The sequence below is a fragment of the Athene noctua genome, chromosome 1 (genome assembly GCF_965140245.1).
Source record: "Athene noctua chromosome 1, bAthNoc1.hap1.1, whole genome shotgun sequence".
NCBI lineage: Eukaryota > Metazoa > Chordata > Aves > Strigiformes > Strigidae > Athene > Athene noctua.
The window spans coordinates 132,205,290-132,230,515 of record NC_134037.1 but is presented as its reverse complement, the minus strand read 5'-3'; the positions used below and the strand labels follow the sequence as shown (position 1 = coordinate 132,230,515).

Sequence of the window (25,226 nt, the reverse complement as noted above, 5' to 3'; positions counted from 1 at the left end):
AAGAGTGCTCACACCCTCCTTGTAAGAGGAAAAATATTTTAGAAAATCTTTTTCTCTTAGGATATTATTAATAGCAGGAATAATTAATAAATATTGTTTTACAGGTTTAATTACAGAATCACAGAATCATCTAGGTTAGAAAAGACCTTAAAAGATCACCTAGTCCAACCATTAACCTCACACTGACTGTTCTCAACTCCATCATATCCCTAAGCACTATGTCAACCCTAATTAATAGGGTACAGGTGCTCTAGGAACAACACTGACTGTTCAATGCAAATATTGCTCATTTGTCCCCTGTACAGCCTTCATCACGGCTGGCTTAAAACCCAGTCAAGCTGAATTACCAAAATTTAATTTTTATATTAAGTTTTAGACATAACAAAAGATAAGAAAAAAGTGATTAACTTGGGGTAAGCAATTTAGAAAGGCTAGATAATTAGAAGCTAGACATAGGTTAAGTATATGTTAAATAGAACATCTTGACTCTCTTCTCAGAAGTCTAAAGGTAAATTATGGTGAAGATTGTTTAGGAAGATGACTAAAGACTGCATCAGTGAGTAGTAGCATCAGAAAAAGAATTGGAACAGAATGATGAAAACTAGTTGAAGTTGTGCAATAGCATTGACTTTTGAAATAGATGATGAATTGAGAGCTTCAAGTTCCTGGGAAATCACCAAACACTCTGTATTGCATGTTATGTAAAATCATATATATAGAGGGTGCTTTTTGTTAACTGGTGCCACTCATTGAGGTGATGGCCCAACTCTTGAGTTGTTAATAAAGCCAGCCTAGAGATACCCAGAGTCTGGTGAAATTCTTTAACACCCTCCAATATGGAATAAAGGGAGAAAGTAAGTCTGGCTTATTATAACACTTCTTGTTTTGCTAAAATAAAGTAGGCTTGGAGACACAGGGTCATCTTTGGTGGTGGTAACTCCCCACCCTGTAGTGTTTTCACAGTTCAAAAAGCCGAGCGTTACCTCCAAATGCTATTCTGTGAGGGGATGGTCACAGTGATAATGCAAGACTTGCTGCACCTGAAAGATTTGTAACATTAGACTGAACATGGAGCTGAAATGGGCATGCTCTGTATAGTACCTCAGGTGGCAGAAACAGCCTTGAGTAGTATTTCAGAGCCTACTAAAGCTTTACCAGGCAGCAGACCCTAGACAGGACATGCAGTAGATTAACAAATAGCTTTCAAAACTTGTTTTATTTCCACGTGTTTATTGACACAGGCAGAATCCACATGTGAGTTGCAGAGGTAAGGCACCATTTCACATCATCTCTCAGAAGTAGGTGAGAGGATCATCCCTGGTTTTTCCAGTCTCAAAACTGACAAGGCTGGGACCTTGGTTCTCATGAGGAAGGCTCTGAAACACCCTTAAGTGGACATAGTCAGTGTCGGAGACTTGGACCTAGAAACCAAAACAGCAAGAAAGTGAGGATCAAAGCAGGTTCAAACAAAAGGATGCTCTTTACATACTTGGAAGAATCAATTTTAGGTGTATCTCCCTTTTTACTTCAACAGCTTTTAACCCAAGTCTGGACAGTAACTGGTAGCAGAAACTGTCTACACCTGCAGAAAACTAATAAAAACTTTAAGACTCATGTAAATGAAAAATGAGTGGGACTGCTTGGGTGTGGAAGCACTAGAAGGTGCAACAGGAGAAGGGTTTTGATAGCATCCTATTTCAGTCATCAAGATCCCAACGCATCAGCTCACAGCTTCTTGGGACACTCAGGGTAGGAGACAAGAGACAACAAGTAAATCTTAATGACTTGGGGGTGGGGCAAGATGCAGACAGTGTCAGCTCCTAGAAGGTCCAGAAACATCTATCCACAACTGGCACATGGTCCTAAGAAGCAATGACAACCTGAAAGCCAGGAGCCCTTGTCTTCAGAATTACTGCAATCCCTGCCTGATTGATCATTCAACTTGATCAGTTCAACCCATCCTGATGCCTGCAGAAGTGAGTGTGAGTGCCTGAAATAAATACTTTTTTAAATGAACTCCCCTTCCCCTCCAGAAAGTCCTCACATAAAGACTTGCTATAAAATTGTATAATTTCGTGTACACAGAGCCAAGCACAACAGGTGCTAAACTCACACTGCATGAGGTATCTATTTTTCTGTTAATAATAGAAAGTTTCATGCCCTTATGATCTAAGGTTTTTACGTGCTTTCTGGTGCCTGCGTTGTGGCACTATGTTTGCCTTGGTCTGGTTTACATCTCAGCTGTAACTCTGTTGTTGGTAAAATAGTAGTGATGTGGAAAATTCAGAAGTATAAAAGAATGAATCTTGTGACAGAGCTCATTCCAGTCAATGCTAAAATGAGTAACTATTTCCTGTCACTTGCAAGATTGGGAAAGAAGAGACACATAATCTGTTTTCAGTGTTACAAGTGGATTTCTTCCAAGTTTAGTAACATGTCAGTCTTCCTTTCTGAGTAGTCTGGTCATGAGGCTTAGCATGGACAGCAGACAAGTATTTTACATTGCCTGAGTCAGCAGTAAGACGGCAATTAGGGAAGAAATGCAACTGGGCATGACTTCTGGCTTTGCTGCAGCCCTCCTGTAAATTTTCACTAAGTCTTCACTACCAGTACTTTGTCCACAAAGCAAAAGCACATCTCCCAGGAGCAAGGGGAGGATAAATATTATTGATCTAAGCCTCAGACTAGCCATATAACAGATCTGTCTGTGCAATCCCTTGGTGCCCACAGAGCAGAAATAGCTGTTAAAGAGTTATTTTCAGGAAGGACCTGGGAAAGAAGAAGGTTTGGCAGTGTCTGTCCTTCCTGGGATCAACCGAATATGCCAAGTGTGGCACCAGTGCTCATGTCTCTCTGCAGAATTACTATCCCCCAAACCCCACCTACCAATTCCTTTTAAAAGATTCTAACCCTTGTCAAGGGAGCCTATCCAATCAGGCATACATCTGCACACATGTGGGGTTAAGATACAGCACATGAAGTATCTTAAATACTTAAGTTCTTAATATACAATGTTTGTACTTAAGTTTGTACTTAAATACAATGTTTGGTCTACTTCCAGAAAGCCAGCCTGCCACTAAGCAACACTTCTGGCGTTCGCTTGCAAAATATGCCCAGCAATTTCTTACATGTTACTTCACAGAAAGCTGCTCAAATCCACAGGTAAGGTTTTCTAGTAGACAACAAATGGTGCTATCAGAGGGCTCCAAATTAAGCATTACCTGTTCTTCCCCCGTAACAGAAAGCGGGTTTTGAAAATATAGGAAGAACTAGCAGGCAAGACTGTATCTCCACAGCACCTGACACAGAACCGAAACATCAACACACATGCTTGCATGCACAACTAGTCAGCAGAGAATCACAGAATCACCTAGGTTGGAAAAGACCTTGAAGATCATCCAGTCCAACCATGAACCTCACACTGACCGTTCCCAACTCCACCAGATCCCTCAGCGCTGGGTCAGCCCGACTCTTCAACCCCTCCAGGGATGGGGACTCCCCCCTGCCCTGGGCAGTCCATTCCAATGCCCAACAACCCCTTCTGCAAAGAAATACTTCCTAAGAGCCACTCTGACCCTGCCCTGGTGCAGCTTGAGGCCATTCCTTCTTGTCCTGGCGCTTGTTCCTTGGTTCAAGAGACTCATCTCCCCTCTCTGCACCCTCCTTTCAGGGAGCTGTAGAGGGCAGTGAGGTCTCCTCTCAGCCTCCTCCAGACTAAACAACCCCAGTTCCCTCAGCCGCTCCTCAAATATGAGAGGCGTATGAGACGCTTGCATTAAATTTTTTTAGATTTAAACGAAATTTGCTCTAAGTCTCCATCAGATCCTCAGGCTGACTTCAAATTCATCATAATAAACACAACTGGAGGACAGAGAGGCAACAGGAAAGCTACTTTGCCTTGAAAGGAAACAGGAGAGAAGAGCTATGACTAGTTTAAACAATTTCAGCTGATAAGGCAATCTTGATGTGAGTTGATCCTAAGAAAGTTATCATTCACATCTGAAGCAGCACAGTGCAGGTTTTATACGTTTTCATATTCTTGTTCTACAGTAGCACCAAACAGAGCAATTTTATAATCACCTGGATAGAGTCCCTAACTCTATTAGTGACATCAGATGGTCTTCTACTACATTTGCTTCTCTTTCTTGCTATAAGCCACTATATTGTTTAACTACAGAGTGCTCCCTCCTATGATATATACAAACCTTAATAAAGTAGTTGATCCCAGCAACCAACTGAGTCCTATATACTATGGCTTGAAACATGCCGTATGTCCCATTTACCCTGCTTTCAAACTGTGGCTTCACCTGTATAAAAGAAAGGGAAAAATGGTTGGCAGTTTCATATTTAGGCTTTTCTTTCACATCTGCCACTCTGATTTTCATCCTTTCAAACACACACCCTTAATCAAATAAACCCAGAACCCCCAAAATAATTCAATTTACACCAAGACCTCCAGCTCTCTTTCCTAACATTTGTGACAACCCAGACTGGGAGCCCTGGGTGTTGTAAAAGTTCTGTGAACCTCTCTCAGGTTAAATTAAGGTGAAAGGACACCAAACAACCAGTTGCATTAGAAAACAATTTAACCCGGAAAATGGAAAGGATAAAGGAAAATGGAAAGGATAAAGGAAAATGGAAAGGATAAAGGAAAATGGAAAGGATAAAGGAAAATGGAAAGGATAAAGGAAAATGGAAAGGATAAAGGAAAATGGAAAGGATAAAGGAAAATGGAAAGGATAAAGGAAAATGGAAAGGATAAAGGAAAATGGAAAGGATAAAGGAAAATGGAAAGGATAAAGGAAAATGGAAAATGGAAAGGAAGAGAGTCACCACCACTTGATCCAGCATTGTCTCAGGTCCAGTAATCTTGGGCGGGGGGGGGTACACACCCAGCAAAGCTTTCTGTTAAGTTCCTCTTATCAGCAGATTAGTTTATTAGGCAAAGAGAGACAGGTCTGTGTGTGCATTGAGGGAGAAATGAGGTGCATCCAATTGAGTCAGTGGTTTTGCTTGCCCTGCCACCTTTACTTCTCCCCCAGTTCCTCCAGATTTTTGATGACTTTCTGGTTCTTGAGCAATCATCTGGCTTCCTAGGGCAGGATGCTCACCTCTTATCACCTCTTGGCAAGGTATGCATGGTATCATCTTACACAATGGAGCCAGAGACCCCCCTCTGAGGCTCACCTAAGGACCTAAGTACAACCATAAGGGAGTGGGGGGTGCATCCTTTGATACACTCCCGATTCCTTGGGTGACATTCCTTAGACTAATCACAAAGGCCACAGCTTGTCCTTGAGGTTTTCTGTGTCAATGAATGCTTGAGGCATGAATTCTTTCAGTTCCTTACAGCGTTGCCTCTGGCTTTCTTTCAAATCCTGTTAGAATTAGACTCCTAGTTGACACACACACACACACCCCCCCCCCCCCCCAGCCCCAAAAGCTGTCCAGCTAAACTGCATCCTGCTCCGTAGAGGGAAACTGCTACCTGCTGCCCCTTTAATTCTTTGCCAAAGGAACCAGGTAGCAAGCCATAGTCCCTAGCAGGGTACACCCCACACACAGGTGGACAGCAGTGCCTGGAACACCTGCACCCCTGCCAGCCAGCCTGGGAGGCTGCAGACCCTGGTTGTTTCACAGCCTCAGAGCTGCACTCGATCTGTTTAATGTTTTTCTTTAAGGGCCTGCAATAAACAGGGTTATTTGAGAGTATCAAAGACCTGATCAAGTAGTTCCTGTGAGTTATTCTAGTGCTGGTGGAAGCCCTGCAGCTAAAGCTGTAACTTAAACTAAATACGACCTTAAACATCTAGAACCGTGTAAAATACAAACCACTGTAATAGTTTATTCCAGGACTAAACTACATACTTGCATCTCCCAAACTAGGTGTACAACCTTCAGACTGCAAGCCAGAAATCAATCCCAGACCTGCATAAGCATCAATAGTCATTTACTGCGTAGCAGCTGCATATTGTAGTTCCAGAAGAAACAATGCTCTATGCTGATAGCATTTGTGCTGATAGCATTTATGCTCACAGCTCAGGTAGGTGTGTTTATGAAGAGTACTCAGTGTCAACCCTGTAGATCTTAAAATATGCACAGTTCAGACATCTACAGCCTTTTCGCGTACTTTTTTTTTTAAAAAGAAAAGGTGTAATAGTTTTTCCTGAAACACACGAAGTATAGGGCAAGTTTTAAGTTCACCAGCAATCACAGTGGTACTGTCCTCTCAGAGGTGAAATATTTGCATAATTACTAGGCTGAAAGGGCAGGGGGGTAGCGGGGAGACAGTTGCGAGCAACAGTGGAAGCCTGGCCAGGTGTCTGAGACATCATGATTTACGTACCAGTGACTGTTTTAATACAGTTGTTTGCATCTGATGACACAAATTCCCTACAGAAAGGCAACTACAGTGAATGTAACCCAAAAACTAGTTTCTGTCATCTACAAAGCATAAACACTTGCACCTGAAAGGAGCCAGCAGCATGTCAGCACTTCTCACCACCCACCTGTTCCCCAGAAACGCACAAAATTAATTGGCTTTCTCAGCACATCTCCCTACAGCTGGTTGCCACTCCCCTGACATTCCTTCCTAGCAGGCAGGTTCCAGAAAGCACCCTAAGAACATTCAGATCAACTATTGCCAGAGACAGAAATTAATCCAATTTAGCACATTCAGGCTCCTCATGATCTCTCACTCTGCTCTTCTGAGCAGCTTCCACCAGGTTTCTGTAACAGGGAGACAACAGCTGTACTTTCAACTCAGGAGCTGCTAACTCAAACATACCAGGTAAACTTCATTTTCCAACCCTCTTCCAGCTGGCTGGGTCTGGGGGCTCCTATGATGCTCCTAAGTGGCAACTTTTGGTACATGTCATTCCTCTCTCAGAACAAAACAAAGCCAGTTCTCTCCAGATTTATGATCTCTCCCAAATTCTGACCACTATGTTCCCCATTTGTTATTTACTGACAGAGCCTTCAGTAAAATCAGGCAGGCAGACAGCTCCTTAATCCTCAGATGGAAAAATATAACATTCCTAAATTCTTACCTAACACCTCCTTAAACCCAAAACATTCCTCAGTTTTAGGTGGCAGCTATAAAGCAAGGAGCCAGAATAAACAATATTCCCCAAGTCACTAAGGATGACTATAGGCAAGGCACAGATATAATGCCAAGAGCAGACAGACCTTGGTATCCCAAGGTCTGTGGATGATCTTCACAACTTCACTCAAATCGTAAGAATTGCTTCTCTGCTTAGCAGAGCATAAAATCCCACAGAACTGCACCACTAAAGCATGACACCGTTATCTGGCTGAAAGCAGAGCAGGATTACCTCAATGTAAGGTTTGTCTCCACAAGAATATTTTCCTTGGAGAATTATATCAAAGGCTCTGCAGTGGAGTGTGAGCTTTTTCAAAGGAAAAGGACCAGGGAGAGTTCTCTTTCCAGAGCTCAGCATAAAGTAAACATTTTACCTTGCAGAAAATAAAGAGCAAAAAATCATGTTTTCATTTTCCTGAAGTTACTGAGAATGGAAGAATACCAAAATTATGATCAGTCCTCTTCAGGAATCAAACAGAAAATCTGTACATCCACATTTCAGATTCCCTATTTGCCCTGTATTCTGTGAGCAGTAACACAGCCTGAAATGAACATTGACATTTTTAAGCACATTTCCCACTGACAGTTAAGCACCATGGTTTCATCTCTGATATACACTGCAATAGGTTAGGCTCTTTTGATCACACATAACACAACCTAGCATTAAAACCCGAGCTCAGTACCTGGCAGGCTACACTGTCCTAGCAGTGTTCAAAGGAGGCCCTTTACGGTATTTCATAGGCTCATCAAATTTCACAGCCCCCAGATGGAGACATTGTCCTCCCTGTCTTACACATGAGGAAGAAAGAACTGCAAATACACAAAGGTGCTACAAGACCCTGCCTAGGATCTCCCCTCCAGAGGTAAAAGGGAATTTCTGATCCTTGCAAGTGCTGCTCCTTCAACTGCTTGTGCCAGCACAGGACAAACAGCAATACTGCTCCTGAGCTATTCAATCACTGTCCCTGCAGTTTTAGATAATCCTTTTCTCTTTCTGTTCTGCAGTAAATTTATCTCCTCTGACTAACCTGTTATCACATATTCCAGCCCCACATATGCCCAACTCCGGCAACCCCAGTTGTGACTGACCAATAAAGCCCTACAACAGAAGAAGGCTCAGAGGAGCTAGGCAAGGGTGATGTGCCTACAAAACTCAGAAAATAGTGCAGGGTGTGACTGGCCACAGCTTCTACAAAGAAGGTGATTTTTATCTCAACACAAAGAGGATCAGAGGCAACCAGAGGGTGTTCATTTTAGATTAACATCTAGATGAGTGGATCAACTGGTTGTGTAACTCCTTGAGTTCATTAGAATGCGAACGCCTCCTCAAGTTAGCCAGACCGGCATGGGGGCATGAATACATGGCTGTGGCCAACACAGAGTATAAAAACTAAACAATGAACTAAAGAATTTTGAAGAGAACAGCAGGCTTGAGCTGTTTCAACCCACTGAGTTGGTAACTGAGGTATGCCCAGCGTTTTGACAGTGAGCACCAGTTGTATTGTGATTAAACTGTGTATTGCAATTGCTGTATTTTGTTAAGAATGACTTACATCTGTATTGTGTTGCTGGTCTATTTGTATCACTCTGCTAAATCAGGAACCTCATGCAACATCAACTATCTTCAAGTAAACTGGACATAATACCCTCCGCATGAAGAATATCTAAAAGAACCTGGTCCAAGTACTGGGCTCTGGTATCAGGCTACACATCCTACTTACAGATATCTCCTGGTGGCTCTGCCTCTCCACACACACACACCCAGCTCACCTTAGTCTGGTTTCATCATTGCCTGGTCTTTGTAAGCTCACAGGAGACGTGGAATGGTGCCAGTGCAAACTGTCCTCTACAGCACAGCAAAGGAGGGAGCTGTGAGCCCTGCGTGCACAGGACTGTGCAGCAGTATTGGCCAACATGTCCAGCCCCACTACTTATTTGTTTCCTCGAGGAAGGCATAAGTTATGCTGCGTGCAGTTGCCAAAGGGGGAAAAGCTCATCTTCCAGAGCTGGGAGGATGAAGGAGATCGGGTGGGTGGGTAGGAACACGAGATGGGAGACAGGAACCCATGCCACATTGTTCCCCTCTCGCTCTTCAGGATGTGCTTTATACTCTTTTAAGAGTTGCTGCACTGCAGGATGTTAAGAGTATCTGCAGAGGTGTTGTTCACACAGCTGCTTCCAGCACAGGACTGCTGCCTGTAGCCCCCCACCATGGCAACTGGCCTCACCCTGCCTGCCTCATGGCAAGCTTACCTGGCTCGCCCCGCTGGCTCACCCACAGCCCCTGCGCTAGATGCCAGCAGAGAACACGCTGTTTATCCATAGCCCTGTCCTGGATGTATCTTTTTTTAGAGCATGCTACCACATGGTTTGTCCTATCCATGTCTTTCAGTGAGGGATTAATTCTACCAGGTACAATCTTCTCCCTTCAAATACACTGTAGGGGGAGGCGCTCGGAAGATCTCGCGATGTACGGGAAAAACAGAGGCACATGAAAAGATCTCGTGATGCACGGAAAGAACAGGGAACTAAAGATCTCGCGATGTACAGAAAGGGGTATATAAAGCAATTGCGCAGTTAATAAACCGAACAGATAGCATCCACCATATTGGCGTTTGTGCTCTCTTTTCCCGCAGAGGTTAACCTCCTGCAAGGGTTAGCTGTGATCTGAGTGCCACACCCCTGTGGCTAAGCAGATGGAAAAAAACAGCTAATGCCTTACCACTACAATACACCACCTTTAATTTCAAACTAGTGACCTCAGTGCTGGCATAGTAGAGCTGGTCTTTGAATTACATGCAAACATTAACCAAAGGCAGCCAGTACTATGCCAGGCAAGGATGATACAGCGAAGTGGTTTATCTTGGTCTTACCATACACTGTGCAAAACGCTGAGAAAATACTTACTGGCCATCAAAGGGATTTGCATTTTCAGCGCTAGCTTCTTCAGTTTAAATAGTGGTTCAGAATCACCACCTGGTCTCCCAGTCTTTGCGCAAGCTTCCAGACTCAGCCCTTCGCACACAGAGACTTCACCTTTAGATAGGTTGTAACTCACCTGGTTAACGATATGCTGGACTTCTGGAGTAGCAGGCTTAGTGTCTGATAAGCCCCCAGTCATCATAGTGGCAGGTAACTTCTTTGAAATGCTGTGTGATTCTGAAGAGGGAAGTTCAGCGCAGTCTAAGCAGTCACCAGGCATCTTGTCTATATATACACATACATGTGTCATGGAGTCATATGACCTGTAACATACAGAGCCTACCATTACTGAACTGGAGGAGAAAAATGGGGAAAACGAGGGAAAAGCAAAGTAAAGCACTGATCATATTAACAGTAAGTGTAAAAAGCGCTGTAAAATCTTAAGTGTATATAGTCCCCATGTCAATAAGGAAAGTGAACAACAGCCTGCAGCCACCCACAACTTATGACAGTTGGTTTGGGCTGAAACTAGAACCTCTTGCCTCTCCACCCATGTGTGAATGACTAGTCTGTGCACTTAGGAAACAGATCAAAGTCACACCCAGTATTTCCCAACACCATTCAAGGCCAGAAGAAAGCATGCATTAATTTCCCTAGCACAGCTCCCATTCAACTTGAAATTGTATTGTCTCAGCATCCTTCCAAGTGGGAAATGGGAGCAGACCACAATTTACTTCCCTCTGCCTGACCGCAAAGGTGCTAAGGTACACACCAGAACCAGAAGGGGAAAAATTTAAATCCTAGGTTCAGGTGAGTACTGCAAATAAGTTATTTCTGCTTCCTTCCTATCAAACTTATAGTTCTATTCAGGCAATCATAATAACAACTGAATACACAGTACCATTTACATTTTTATTGAAACTCTAGTGCCAGTTTCCTGGAAGACAAAGTACAATCCCTCTCACTACAGAAGTTGTGTGTGTACAATAGCTGTTCTAATTTCAAGGTTCTTAGATTTCACAAACTGTTGAAATATGTAACATGCAGAATATACTGTCAGAAGAATTCACTCTGCAGTTACAGACACATGACACAGTCATGTCCATGACCATTTATGAATGTACAAAGCTCAAAGCACATGCAACCTACTGAGGAAAGGCTAGCAACTGTTAGCAGCCCTACCTGGTAAGGGAGAGCTAACACTTCAAGACCACAGAAAAACTAGTCCCCTTTGGTACTCCTGCCATCCCCCTTTCCAGCAAATAGGAGGAATGTTGTTGCAGAGCTAGGACCACAGAAGTAGCAACAGGCCAGACAGTTTTTAGTCCCTAGGGGTGGGTCTATGGGAGGGGGTGAAATGAGTACATGCTGCACACAGGCAATGGGCATTTCTGCTGGAATCAGCATTGGGGAATTCACTAAACAAGCCTGTTCATAGCCCAGCAATGTTGGTCGTTCAGTACAGACTTATCGGTGTCCTAACCAACCTACTGACTCTCCTCAAGGATGACAAGTGATGCAATGAACTGTAAACAAGTACTTTATATTTAACTTCAAGGCCTGTTCTTGGTACAAAGGACTAGAGATTGAGAAACTGAGCCTGTAAGGGCCCTAAACTCAACAGATCAAGGCAAGAGCATGTTACCGATAAGGAAGTCGCAGAATTTCCCGAACTTGAGTAGCAGTGTTATGGAAGTGGATGAAAGGCATTTGAGGAAAAACAGTTGTCCTGAGACAACATCTTTCTGAACAGAGAAGAACATTCCCAGTTCTTGGGAATAAAGGGAATGGGAGGTGTTAAAACTGGAAGTCTGCCACTTTCTCCAAATTCACCACCTGACATGAGGAGTTCCTCACAGCCCAATTTGCAGAGTTGACAATTCAAGCTGATGAGCTCAAATGTCATCTTTTGCACAAGACCCTGCTGATTCACTCAAATGTTGATCATCTTCCAACCATGTTCCTACCATGCAACTTATTCACACAGCAGGACAGATGAGCTAACTTAACTAGAAGAGCAAGCTCACCTTACTCATGCCAGAAGCCATAGAATGCATCCAACAACCATGCAGCACCAGTGCTAAATGAGGGTATTTTATAAACTTCTCCACTCACCAGGATGAACTAACTCCCCTGAGAAGGGATATTGGTAAGATCCCCAAGGCAGCAGTACCTCCCTGGAGAACTCTTGATTCTGATTACTAAGAAATACACTGAGCACAAAGACTAGGAGGGTTAATTTATAAATTTGGGGAAACTCTAGGTGTGAAACTAAAGATGTTAATGTTGCGTGGAAATCATTCATTGGACTCCATATTTCTGGGTTTTCTGGTTTTTGACTTCAAAGCATAAGAACTGGGTTGTTTGTTTTTTTCCTCAGAACACACAGAGTTGTGTAGAAGGGAAAGGAAAACACTACCAATGGTCAGTAAGCTGATGCTAAAGCTTACACAGGCCAATTGGACTGTTTTCTTTCTGTGGGAGTGCTAATGGCTGTCCCGAAATCTAGGTATTTCTAAGACTGGGATGTAGTATTCATCCTGCACACATAGTTCATGAAGTCACTTTGAAATGCTGATGTTTCACAGACCTGCTATCAAGGATGATCCCTGTCAACAGACTATCCCAGGCAACCCTTATCTACACACCTCTCCCCATTAAACTTTGGAGCTAATGAAGCAGCATTTGGAACAGCTGTCCCCATTCCATCTCTTGCACAACACTGACAAGCTAGTGAGTGTCTCCAGTATCTGAGACATGTTTGATATTACATTACATACCATTCCAGCCTACACTCACCATTTGCACAGATGGCAATTTCTCTTCACTTAACAGTACTGCTGCTAACTTGGAGAATCTGTGCTGGGAGAACAGCACTAGTATTCATTACAGTTTTAAAGCTGAGTAACATCTCGCACTATGTACTATTCCAATAATGAAGAAACAAATCTTCACAGCTTGCAGGTCCCTACTCTTTGATCCTGTGTAAGCAATTTTAAGAAGTAGCAGCTACAGTCAATAAAAACACCGGTACAGTAACAAAACAAAGCAAAAAAAAACCAAAATCCAAACCCCAGGGTTATGTATTTATGAGTCATTTTTAAATAAGAAATTAAGCCACTTCTAGAAATGATTGTGAAAGCTAAGCCAGTAGGTCAGTCTTCCAGTTTCGCAGTGACAAGACACGTAATTATGACTGGATGAAATGACATGTGGTCTGCATCATTTTAAGAGCTGCTAAAGGAAAGCAACCCTCCATCTACCAACTGAAGATCTACTTGTCATCATCACAGTAACAACAACCTTGAATTTCAACATGCTTCTCTGAAGAAAAGGTTTGCTACCCACTGATTTCAAAAGATTTCCGACATTGTACATCAACTAGGATTAACAGAAACCTGAAATTCAGCAACATGTAGTTACCACATTCTCACCTATGCTGAGCCTATGATACCAGTAAAAAGCCTCTTTGCCTCAGTCTGCTTCAAGACAAACAAATTCAATCCTTAAAACAATTCTGTGAAGAGATTACCTATTTCATCAGTCTTGAGTGCCTACAGGTTGCAGAAGGCAACAGCACTGAGTGCCAGAAAAAAGACACCTCTTTCTATTTCACAGAAGGGAATAAGCAGCATGCACTTGAGAGGACTTTCCAAGCCATTCTCCATTCGATATTCACTATTTCCAAGCAACAGGAGAGCCCCAAAGGGGTAAGCCACCTGCAGGAGATCTAGACTCTGGACAGAGGCATCAGTTGTGCTTTTTGTTCAAGTGCCTTTACTTGCAAAAATAAAAGCCAGAACCAGGAAAAGGATGAGATTCTGGTATTTGTGGGGTCCGTTGTTTGATTCACATATGACATCAGCCAGCCCAGTAATTTTGTGACTACCTCGATGTTGAAGTTGAAGCAGGACTCAGTCACAGACTAAGCATGATCCTAGAATGGACAAGGATGACTAGACACAGAGATTTTAACTGCCTTGGTTTAGGATGGCCCAAGGCTCAGACCAAGGCCATCTGCGTACCATCACAAACCATCCCACTTTACAGGCAGATCTGAAGTACTCAAAATACAGCAAAGCCATTTTCTCCTTCCCTGTGCCCCCAGGCATGGCATGCAATTCCAGTTACTCACCTTAACATTCCACTAAGTTCAAGAGCAAGATTCAGTCTCTGATCCACGTGATTTGCCATGCACTATAAGAGATATCCCTCTGTGCTCAGAGCAAACTAAACAGAGTAATTCAACTTCTTAGTGCAACCCTCTGAATACAAGCTGCAAACACCTGAAGAAGGGATGTTTGGGACTTAGACGTCTTCTTATGGTGTCAGAAGTTTGTCATATACAGGTTTGTATAGAGCTACTTGTTTAGCCTTATATTCAAAGGAAAAATAGTGCTATGTTGGGGTTGAGATTTTTTTCCATAGTTCTCATAACAAATACTAGGCTGGTTTACTGAAGAAAAAAAAAAAAAAAAAGTGTATGTATCACACATCCACTTCACAGGTCATTTTCACAGCATCTGCTTAAGTGAAGTTTTCCCACAACAGCTGAGCAAACATCTAGATGGATAGAGGAGGACAATGATTAATTCTCATTACAATCTTCAGTTTCTACAGAAATACAACAAAAGCTTAAATTTCAAGAGCATTGATGCCAACTCTATACACGCTGGCAGAAGTTTCTATCATACAACTGGCTTAAAAGGAAAATCTGTCCCTGCAGTTGCAGATACAGGCCCTGGAGACAACAAATATTTTTGACACCTATATTAGAGGTCAATATTTGAAATCAAAACTAACTGTTCTCAACATCTCATTAGCAGACCACCTCCTGTGGAAATTAGGTTACTGGCAATTCAGCCCACAGTTCTGAGCAGTATTTGCTTTCCACTTTGAGGATACACAATTATAAGAATTTAATCACTGAAGAACAAATAGGCTTTCTGCTTTCAGAGTTGCAGAAAAACAATGAGAATACTTCAAGAGTGAGATGAGTGCTCCAACTGGAGTAAAGTTCTGCTTAGAGCAGTTCCAGTACCTTGGAGAAAAAAAGGGAAAAAAAAAAAAAGAAGTTTGAACATTAGGATTTACATCCTCGAAGTCTTAAGATAAATTCCTGCTTCATTCTCAAAGAAAAGTGAGAATAAATTACTTTGCTGCCTAAAAATAAAGGCCACCAAGTAGTCCGAGTCTCTACTGGACAAAGAACTATAAAACAGATGATGCTGAACAGAGTTTTGCCAGCTTTCAGTAACACAGGTATGTTCCTCCATTTACTTTCCACCCCCCATAGATGCACAGCTTTTAGAGAAATGAGTGTATAGTCATTTCACTGCCATTACTGAATTCCAAAGTGTTTGCAAGATGAGGCCCATACTTTTAAGTCTCTGTTCAAGTTCAATGGTTCTTAAAGACTTATCACTAAGTAGTAAAACAGCTAGCCACAAAGCAGTAATGTAACAGCCAGCAACAAACCAGACCTTGTCATTTGCCGGTCAGCCAATTAGCATGAGTAAAAAATAAAAGTATGATTACAGCAATCCTGCTTTCCTCCTACTTATCTGCTTTTAAATGCGGTATTACTCCAAGAGTGTTGCATCAAAGCTTTTTAAATACACCACTGTGGCCAGAATCAACAGGATCAGATACACACCTGTTTTCTCAGTTAAAATGCAATTCACCTATAGAACTAATTGTAGAGTTTCAGAGGGAGGGACAAAAATGGGGTCACTGGATAGTTAACTGTCTCATTCCCGAATGGGACATATCTTTACCTCCAACCCAAAGTGGTTTTAATTGACACCACATCCCCTATTTAAAGGAAAAATCCAAAACTTGGTAACACAGAACAAAGGACAGCATGCAACAGATGCTGCCTGCCAGTTTTGTGGGAAAATGGCAAACCTGTATCCACATGCAACTCTGAACCAGCGCTGCTAGTGCTGAGTAGTTCAGAACAATGCTGGTAGCTTCTTACTTTCAGGGATGCTGAATCTATGCTTGCTGATCATTCTGTCATTTTTACTTCTTTTCAGATTTTAGTTGGTTATTTGCACAAACACACCACATTCACTGATAGTTTAGAAAGCACCAGTTCAGGGAGAGTCCTGCTCAGAGCTGGTTTTCACAGTTTTTCCCCCTCTAGGATTGCTGAAGCTGTAGAAGTTCAAGAAAGATGCCAGTTTCACATTCCATTTGAAAATTATTTTAATACTATAAAACTCATTTGTTCACATATTTTGTACAAAAGATGAGTTGTTTTGTCTTAATTACAGGAGAATCACTTCAACCTTGATATTTCAGCTAAGTAGGTCCAAAACAAGTAAGACTGGGTTCTACTGGTTCTGGAGGGTCCCAATACAGCTCACCCAAGGTCTCTTTCCAGTTTGGCTCTCATGGTTATGGACCACCTTGATGGAAAATACCCCACATCATTGACTCTTCGGAGGCTTGTAGTGAATTCGGCAACGCTCATTAAATACCTGAGACACCAAAACAGAAGAGCAAAAGCGAATCAGCCCTCATCCAGGAGAAGAGCAGAACTTCAGAGCTAGTTCAGGCAACTACCCCCTCACACATCACCCATCTCAAGCTGCCCAGCTCTGCTGTACCAATAAATGGTACTTACCAAGGCATCTGTCTCCATTCACCTTCTCTCCTGGCTTTAGTGAATCCAGAGTTTGCAGCCTGATGCTGGGGGTCTGCACAGCACTAAAAGTGTTCTCCCTCAGATAAGGCAGGCTTATAATCCTGGTAGTCTGTCATCCTCAAAGAGGATAATGCCTTTTTTTTTAAGTGGAAGGCTCCTGACCAGCTGTGTTCTGTTAAATTTGGACACTGTATTCTTCTCTTTCCCAAGCAAACACATTTTACCATTGTTGTGACACCTAAGAAGAGGTGTAAGGGCTCTCGAAAGCCAGGTTTGCACTTTTACTTATCTAATCACAGATGCTGATGCTGCCGGCCCTCCTACTGCAAAGGGCACACTGCTCTCACCTCTGGCACCTTTCTGGGTAAAATTTAGCACACAAAACTAGAGACTGAACTGCAGGCCTTGTCAAGCAGACTGCTTACCCTAAGGACAGCCAATAAATGCAAGTATTTAAAGTAAAGCAGTCTGAATCAAAAGCACAAGACATAGGCTCCACAAAAGTTACAGGTGCTCTTTACAAGAGATATAGTTAGCATTTTGGCTCCAAACTTTGTCCAGTGCACGTCCTGAAAAGCAACACGAGCACCACCTAGCACCAAGTTGAGGCACTGGCAGTTATTAGTTGCCCCACCAGCAGCACTCCTGCAAGAGCAAGAGTTTTGCCAAGCTGTCCAGGGACTTTTCAGATCTAAATGCCTGTGATCTTCAGGATATCAGGTTTCATGAACTCTCCTACCGGCTTCACACACAAAGTGAGTGGTCTTGTAATTTTGGGGAAGTTATGCATCACTTTATATATTTTAAACTGTATCTTCCTAGAATCTTCTACTCCTACAGCTCACCTCCTTATTCAGAGTTCAGAAAATATGGCAACTTCAGCAAAAGTGAAGTTTGGAGCATGCATTAGTTGTAGCACTGATTCGTAAAATTTTTTGAGTAATTTTCAACTTATTTTCAAATTTAATTTACTTCAAGAAACAGACACATATTAAAAACTGCTTCATATTGCAGAAAACAGAAGTTGTGATATAGCTTCTTTCACACACACGCAGCCAGCCTGTCCCATTACGTTACCACATGCAATGGACACCTCTGGAAAAGTTAAGAGAATGTAAAGGTCTGAGATCAGATGAGTGATAGAAGGAAACTGTAGAAATTAAGAGCCACAAAGGGTTCCTATTTAGAAACATTTTAATACTAACAAAATTGCACCACTCTTGTCCATTGTCTGTCAAAGACATTTTAAGGGCATGTAAATACACTCTAAGACACTGTAAGGGACTCTTGCATCAAACAACAAACCAGCTTGCTGTCATAAAAACTTTTAAAGCACCTTTAACATGACTCTCAGACTGTGGAAGATCAATACTGCAATCTTAATAACCATCTCCTACTTTTAGGATCACTGACCCACAGATCTCTGTGTGTTACACAGGCCATTTAACTCCATCAGTCTACCTGGGAAGTGCTATCCTAATTTTTCAGACAGGAAAAACAGTGTCTGAGAAATCTTAACATTTGTGTTACTATGCAGAAGTCTGATTCTGCTGGTTTTTATGAATTAATACAAAACACTGCAACGACAAACTCCACTGTGGAGATGCTGTACAGGGAGTATCACAAGTGTCTTGTTTTGCAAGTCAATTCCTTGTTTGGTATCAGTCAAACAAAATTCCACTGCATGCATTTCTATAAAGCAGCATTTTCCTGTATGGCACTATTGCTACAGCTCCCCAGAGTGTGTGTTTGAAAATAACTGTTTCCTAATCAGATTTTTCCAATCGCTTTTCAGTTGATTAGGGTTAATGTAAATATATATGTACTTTCCAATTAAAAGTCTGCAACACTAAAATAGAGTGGAGTTCCTCACATGCAAACCAATAACCACTTCCATGTAACATATTGCATTTGGTTCACAACTGTGGTTCTAATTCCTTCAATAACATATTTTTACAGGCAGCTCAATGCTAAAATACCCCTGCAGCATGCATACCTCATTGTTCATAAACTCTCCAACTTCAGAACTCTCCTTCTTCAGAAAAAATTAAACATTTCTCTCACTTGTAAAAGCTTAATGCACCTACAGGAAATTACTGGCATCAGTTCTAAGTTTAGTGCCAATTCTGGGCTTCAGAATGAAGACAGAGGCAGCTGTTGGCCCCCTAGAGCAGAGTCACCATAAAATATCTGCACTGGTAACCTGCAGCATGTTGTTAAGGCTGTGGCACTGCTTAGCTGGTTTAAAATTAATTAAGCTTAAGAGCATGATAAGGTTTTTCAGGCAGCACAGAGGTAGTACTGATGGCAAAGCATACCTGGAAAACCATGTAAATTCTTATCTAATCAGCCTGCATTGAGCTGTACTGTGGTGACTAGACCTCCAAGAATACATAAGACTTAAAGCTGTATTGCCTTTTACACAATGCAATCTAGGGGACTAAAATCCTGAAGCAGAGATTAAAAAGAGAGCTGCAGCTAGTACTAGCTATTCGTAAAAATCCTTTTTGCATTTAGAGAGGGCAAGAGGTTCTCTACACAGAAAGCTCTGAAAAGCTGCAACAAACCAGAAGAGGATGCTAGATGCGAATGCTGCAGTGACAGAATACAGGCACCTCAGAATTTAAGCTCCGTGTTAAAATCACTTTGTAACAAGACAGCGGCTGGGGACATCAATTCAGAGGGTGATCTGCACCCTCTGTTGACACAGGAGAGCAACAGCAAGCCTGCCCTTTGCATCAGGGAGCATCAGTCTGGACTTGCAGAAGCTCTATGAGGAAAAGGTTCAACTTCTACAGCCCCACCCTCCTCCGGCCTCTGCTCAGAAGCACAATCAGTACCAAACAGGGCCAAATCTGAACGACTCATCACTCTGACATCGTTAAAGACCCAGCAAAGCTTTTCATACAGGCCACCACAGAAGTCTACAGAGACCTTAGCTCCTGGGCAAGGAGGAGAAAGGGAGTACGCCACAGTCCTTCCTCCCCTCTGAATCAGATGCAGTGCAGCTGAAAAACTCTGATCTCTGCATCCAGAACTGGGAAAGTGACTGACCTAAAACATTTCCCCCAGCACTGCCCTCCCCTATTTCTAATTAACCTGCCTCATAAGGCACCAATCCCACACCTCCAGTACAGGACTGTCTGTCAGGACAGAACATCATCGCTATTTTAAATGACTGAGTACCTTCCAGCTTCTGTCGTTTACCACTTCTTCAACATTCAGTTCCGACTGCATCAGTTTCAACTGCAGAAAGTAACAGATAAAGGGTTATTGTCAAACAGGCCTCCCTGCAGCCATCAGTATTTACTACCATTGTAACTTTCTAGACCGCAACCTCAGGACCAGGTGCACGTCCCCTCCGATAATGCAAACTGAAGGGCACGATGCGTAATCTTCCTGAAAGCCTGGCCTTTCTGTTCAGCCAATACTCAGGGAGACCGAAGTCTACAAGGGCATGGTGAAGGCAGACTCGCCATGCAAGCCTGGCAGAGGTAGCTCCTGATTACTAACACTGTTTTTAAATATTGCCTGTCAAGAGTTGCTAGCAATTAGCTGATTAACATTAATGGCTTCACAGACAAAAATAACTCCACTTAATTCAAGCACTCAACACAGAGAATGCCAGTGCTGGCGTTAGCTCTGAAGCCCTGAGTTGTCAATTCCTCCACACAGGCATTATTGGAGTCACATAAGGAGCTGGCAACAAAGCTAGGACTGAACACAGATGTCAGATTCTGGATTTAGAATTAAGATCATAAAGAGAGCTTCTCCGCTTCCTTTGCATCTATTCTGCGCGCTGACCAAAAAAGGGTCTACAAGAACACATCACGTATGTTCACACTATCTGAACCAGTTAATATTATGTGATCACAGCAGGACAATTCAGGTTTACACAGATGCAAAAGCTCTGGCAAGAGCTACCACAGTGGACAGTTCCTGAGCACTCACTCAAGCCATGAGAAATATAAGAATCTCTTTGTTTTGCACTTATTAGAATCTCCAAGGGGCTGGTGTGACAGTTGTGTTCAGGTGACCTGTGGTAATTTAACCCTACCACGAGACCCTGAAGCAATAGTAGGAGATATAAGAACCATCTGTCATTTTTGCCTACATTTAGGATGTATTTTTGCTGGAGTCTTTAACGCAACAGACTGACAATTGGAGTTTATCCATTTCAAAGACATAGTTCCAATTAGAGCTGGTGAACAGGTGCAAGTCAAGACAGGAATCCCATCAAAAACCTTCAAAGTAGAGATGTCCAGACACACACAGTTACTACAGTTGGTGGATGGACTTTTACCTACTCAACACAACTTCAAACTGTTTGAAATAACAATTCAGTAACCATGAAGAGACTAGATGACCAGGACTAGTCTCTATAAAATAACCCAGAAGGTCCTTGGCAGTTCAAAGAAAGGTTTTTCCTGCTGGAGGATGTGAACAGGTTTTATAATCATCTGGACGTCACATTAATTGCCTTTGACACCAAGCCTAAGTAAAACTACTATTTTAGCCTTTTCCTCAGAGTTGCAGACCTAAACACCAATACAGCATCAATCAACACGGCTATAGAGGAGGATTTTTTGTTTCTAAAATATACTCTGACATTTTAACAAGTCTTCCTAACTCACTTGATAAAGCTAATAATCACGATACTGTATGTTTTGGATTTCCAGAATCTATTTATTGGATATTTTGACACTTCATTCAAGTAAAGATGATAAAAAATTAATACAATAATCCAGTGATATGTTAATGTAAACAGAGTCAAAGAATTGGCTGTCAGACTGACACTACTCTAAGTTTGCTTATTCAGTGACCTCAAAGTAATAATTTTGTATGAAGTCCTCCAATACGTACCATTAGCAGGGTAATAGAAACACAAATAACAAGAGAAACCAGATCAGTATTGCAATCAAGTGAATATACATTTGAAATGCATAATCTTAAATGCAGGATGTATTCTATCAAGCTAGGTTACTTGAGCTGTAGGAAAAACAGAAAAACAACTTTCACACAAGAATCAAAAAAAAATAATAATGTGAGGGACTACACCTCAAAGTCCAACTGCAAACTTGAGGCCATCTCATAAAAAGATTTCTGGCATGTTTCCAAATCATGGATTGCTTTTAACATTTGAGATCATCTCCAGTTATTAAACATTATCACTGTGATCCTCCTCATGGTTTCAGTGATAGGTTCTGGGCTCAATAACTAAACTATTGTAAAGAATTGGCTCTGCAAACAAAATTTGTAGAAAATACTAAACTACCATTCTAGTTTTCCAAACTAACAGGGATGCTTGTTAGCAGTTCCAGAAGTGAAGCTTTAAGAATAAAACCACTTGCCTGTCACCTGCTTCCTTAAATCTGAGCTCGTGACAGAGCACTTCTCTGAAGAGCACATGAACAAACAGTTCACTCACGCAGTGCCTGGGAAAAAATTTCAAGCAAAATTTCAAGACCCACCTCTTCAAGTCTTGTAGTACTGCAGCAGGGAAAGCTGCACCCAGGATATAGGACTATATATATGTATATATTTATATAAATGATAGTGGGATGTCTGGCTGTTATGAGGAGAACTCAGCATTACATTGGAAACTCGAAGAAGTTTAGAAACCCTGGTTAAGATAGTCCTCAACAGAGGAAGGCTCACTAAACTGCTGAACACAAACAGACACACCTAGCCAGCGTATGCAAAAAAAGTAATAAGCTTATTTAGTACGTGCTCCAAGCATACGGTGTGGAAAAAATTGTAAAGCAAACATGAGCCATGAGGAGCAGGTCTGGAAGAGAAATCAATGGAACAGTTCACATCCCTGCTAATCTCCACTCCTAGAGCTACACATGTGGTACCCTTTCCCCTATAAATGAGGCCCTGGAATGAGGAAAAAACTTCAGCGAGGTTCCCTTCTCCAATTCTGATCCTCCATCCAGATCACGTCTGTTCACCTCTGGTTTTCATCCAGAGGCCAGAAGGCTGAGAGAGCGTTTGCACATTAAAATGCCTTCTGTAAACCCAGAAGTCTCTCTCATACCATCACAAGGTACTCAAAAAAATTAATACAAGAAATACTAAACAATTAAAAAAGTGGATTTCAAGGTTGCCTGGCAGCTCATCATAGAGGACAGAAAATCCAGTTAACACACCAAGAACAATGTTTCTCAGGGCAACAATGAAAAGGGACAGTTTTAAGGCTGCGCAACCATGTGGTGAAAGAAACATATACAAAAGCTGTATTTCATTATCTTCCGGTGTTTGTATCTGGGCACTCATACCTGCTGTTTGCAGACATACTAGTTTGACAAGATCTCAAGAAGGCAAAATGAACCTTCAGGCATATTGAAAGGACTAAGCAAGCCCCAGGTGAGGCTAAGTGGTGTTAGCCAGTGAAGGTTAGAGCCACCATGGGGAAACACATGTGTTTGTCTACAGCATTTGTGTCATAGGATCTCCAAAAACGCTCCACTTGCAGGGCAAAAGCAGCTCTGTTTTGAGGGCTAGGGCACATGGTTGTTACAAACCCAGCCAACAAGAGCCTTGGAAAAGACTGGCTGAGTCAGCCAGAGTCCCCTTCAGGTTGTCTCCATCACACTGGTCTTTCTGCTTGGGAAACACGCTCTCTTCTTCCTCTCTAAGTGATATCTAAAAAGCTCTACCACTCACCTTTGTCTGCTCTTTCCTGAGTTGCTTTAATAATGCTACGTCATCCTGGGCCTTTTCCCTCTCTTCTCTGAGAGTTTTTACTACACTGGAAGTCTGAGCAATGCAGTTTTTGATGATTCTCTCTCTGCTGGTGTGAGCATCCATCAACTAAGTGGGGAGAGAAAGAAAATCACAACAACTCAGCAGAGCGTAAAAACTTCCAAGTTACAAGTTAAAAGAGAAACTTTCTAAAATCAAGGTGTTGCTGTGCCTATAAAAATCCCTTTGACTCTATAATCCACATGTTGAAAGCGACACTGCTTTGAGCAGCAGCTTCCAATGTGATCCAAAGTCCAAGACACACACGAGCAGGAGTCTCGCAAAGGAGCAGGAAAAGCGTGCTAGCACTCATTTCTAAAAGAAAGGAGTGGACTGGGCCAACACCACCCACTGAAGCCTGAAGCACACCTAGAAGGCTCGGTATTGCAGCATAAATAAGTTCCCTGCATGGTTTTAAATCAAAGTAGATGTTACGTGCATGTGGTTTAGGTGCGTAGAGAAGTCGAGCGTGCTAGTTAACAGATACATGAGGCACAATCTATCAATAGCGGTTTTCTTAGAAACTGAGGAGGCTTTACTGGCCACTGCACATAACAAAACCCCAGAAAGGGAGCTGGAAGTCAGAGGAGCGCACACTCACTGACTGGTACAGCTCTTTACACGTCTGGCTGGCATCAATCTTCCCCACAAAGGAAGCTGTTGGGATCGTAGTGTTTAATTCATGGACAATTCTGTCATCAATTGTCCTCATCACCCTGAGCAACTCCTGTATAAAAAAAAAAATAAAAATATTTGCTTAGATCTCCGAGAAAAGCCTACTACAAAAAAAAACAAAAAACAAAAAAAACCATGAGTCTTTTAATAGAAAACTATGTAGATTGCTTACAAACAGCAGAAAAATCCCACCAAACGAACAATTTCCGCGCGCAGGACTACGTGCTGCAAACCAACTCATTTCCTTAGCAGCAAGGCCAGAGCGGGGAGAGAACTAGTCAGCGCCGAGTAAGTACCACCGCCCTGGGGCCCCCCGGCCCCGCCGCCGCCGCAGCAGCCTGGCCCTGCTCGCCCCGGTTCCCCCAGGACACCCGCCCGCGGTACCGCCAGCCGGGAGCCGCTGTCTAGGGCCCCATCCCCACCCGGGAACGTTTCGAGGCGGGAAACCGGGCACGACCTGCAGCAGGACGGTAACTCCCGACTGCAAAACCGCCTTTTTTTTGTGGGGCAAGATGTTTGAGAAACAGGCCAGTTGCCTCCGCCGAGCCGGACCCTGCTCACGCCGCTGGAGACACGCGTGGTACTTCACAACGTGAAGGCGCCCACGGAGGCTCCCGCACCGCGGGCTCCCAGGAAGGAGCCCCGGGAGGGGGATCCCCCGCCCCGCTCTCTGTCCGATAGGGCTCCGCGCTGCCGCTGTGGGACGTGAGGGGAAGGCCGGGCCCTGCCCCCTCCCCGCCGCCGCATCCCGACCGCTGCGGGGAGGGGTGACCTCGCCGCTCTCCCTCAGGGCCGCGCGGTGGCGGCAGGAGCACACCGGGCGCTAGCAGGCGGTGGAAGCGAGCCCGACCCCCGCGCCCCCCGCCCCTCCGCACCAGCCCCAGGCGGGTTACCTGAAACTCGGCGAAGTCCTCACAGCTCGCCGCTCCGCTGGGCGCCGCCATATTGGAAAAGCCGAGGCGCGCGGCGGCGGCCAATACAGCGGCGAGGCGGGATGACGGGCAGGGGTCGCCGCCATATTAGAAAGGCCGAAACCCGCAGCGGCGGCCAATCCAGCGGGTGGAGGGCGGGCCCTTGGTGGAGCGGCGGGGCGGGTTCCGGCGGCGCTCTCAGAGGCGGGTCCGGTTA

General features: G+C 43.2%; 2 protein-coding genes across 5 annotated transcripts; both read right to left on the bottom strand.

Annotated features, from left to right (window-relative positions):
* Positions 1–1,229: 1,229 nt before the first annotated feature.
* On the bottom strand, positions 1,230–14,278 carry LOC141956281 (cystatin-A-like). Its single transcript, XM_074896682.1, has 4 exons — positions 14,160–14,278; positions 10,161–10,347; positions 4,206–4,307; positions 1,230–1,421 (listed from the first exon to the last, which is right to left on the bottom strand). Exons 1-4 carry the CDS (start codon positions 14,216–14,218, stop codon positions 1,293–1,295), a joined length of 477 nt encoding a protein of 158 aa, XP_074752783.1. The 5' UTR covers positions 14,219–14,278; the 3' UTR covers positions 1,230–1,292.
* Positions 14,279–14,487: 209 nt separating this feature from the next.
* On the bottom strand, positions 14,488–25,123 carry MIX23 (mitochondrial matrix import factor 23). 4 transcript variants are annotated; one of them, XR_012632886.1, is made up of 6 exons: positions 24,992–25,121; positions 24,025–24,150; positions 23,346–23,492; positions 19,863–19,922; positions 16,396–16,509; positions 14,488–14,587 (listed from the first exon to the last, which is right to left on the bottom strand). XR_012632886.1 is itself a non-coding variant. In XM_074896718.1 (5 exons), exons 1-5 carry the CDS (start codon positions 25,040–25,042, stop codon positions 16,459–16,461), a joined length of 435 nt encoding a protein of 144 aa, XP_074752819.1. In that variant the 5' UTR covers positions 25,043–25,120; the 3' UTR covers positions 16,217–16,458. The 4 variants fall into 4 exon arrangements, 3 of the variants coding, with proteins under 3 accessions (XP_074752819.1, XP_074752828.1, XP_074752837.1); XM_074896718.1 differs by lacking the exon at positions 14,488–14,587 and having other exon boundaries at positions 16,217–16,509; positions 24,992–25,120; XM_074896727.1 differs by lacking the exon at positions 14,488–14,587 and having other exon boundaries at positions 16,217–16,509; positions 24,974–25,042.
* Between the last annotated feature and the right edge of the window lie 103 nt (positions 25,124–25,226).

What these genes read in the sequence shown, in the direction of transcription:
- LOC141956281 (XM_074896682.1), bottom strand. Translation starts at nt 14,218, where the DNA reads ATGGCAAATCACGTGGATCAGAGACTGAATCTTGCTCTTGAACTTAGT. An exon ending in TCCAGCATATCGTTAACCAG is followed by an intron (nt 4,308 to 10,160) that starts GTGAGTTACAAC and finishes TCTTTTATACAG; the next exon opens with GTGAAGCCACAGTTTGAAAG. An exon ending in GGATCAACTACTTTATTAAG is followed by an intron (nt 1,422 to 4,205) that starts GTTTGTATATAT and finishes TTTGGTTTCTAG; the next exon opens with GTCCAAGTCTCCGACACTGA.
- MIX23 (XM_074896727.1), bottom strand. Translation starts at nt 25,042, where the DNA reads ATGGCGGCGCCCAGCGGAGCGGCGAGCTGTGAGGACTTCGCCGAGTTT. An exon ending in AGGTAACCCGCCTGGGGCTG is followed by an intron (nt 24,151 to 24,973) that starts GTGCGGAGGGGC and finishes TTTTTTATACAG; the next exon opens with GAGTTGCTCAGGGTGATGAG. An exon ending in TAAACGACAGAAGCTGGAAG is followed by an intron (nt 16,510 to 19,862) that starts GTACTCAGTCAT and finishes TTGGTGTCTCAG; the next exon opens with GTATTTAATGAGCGTTGCCG.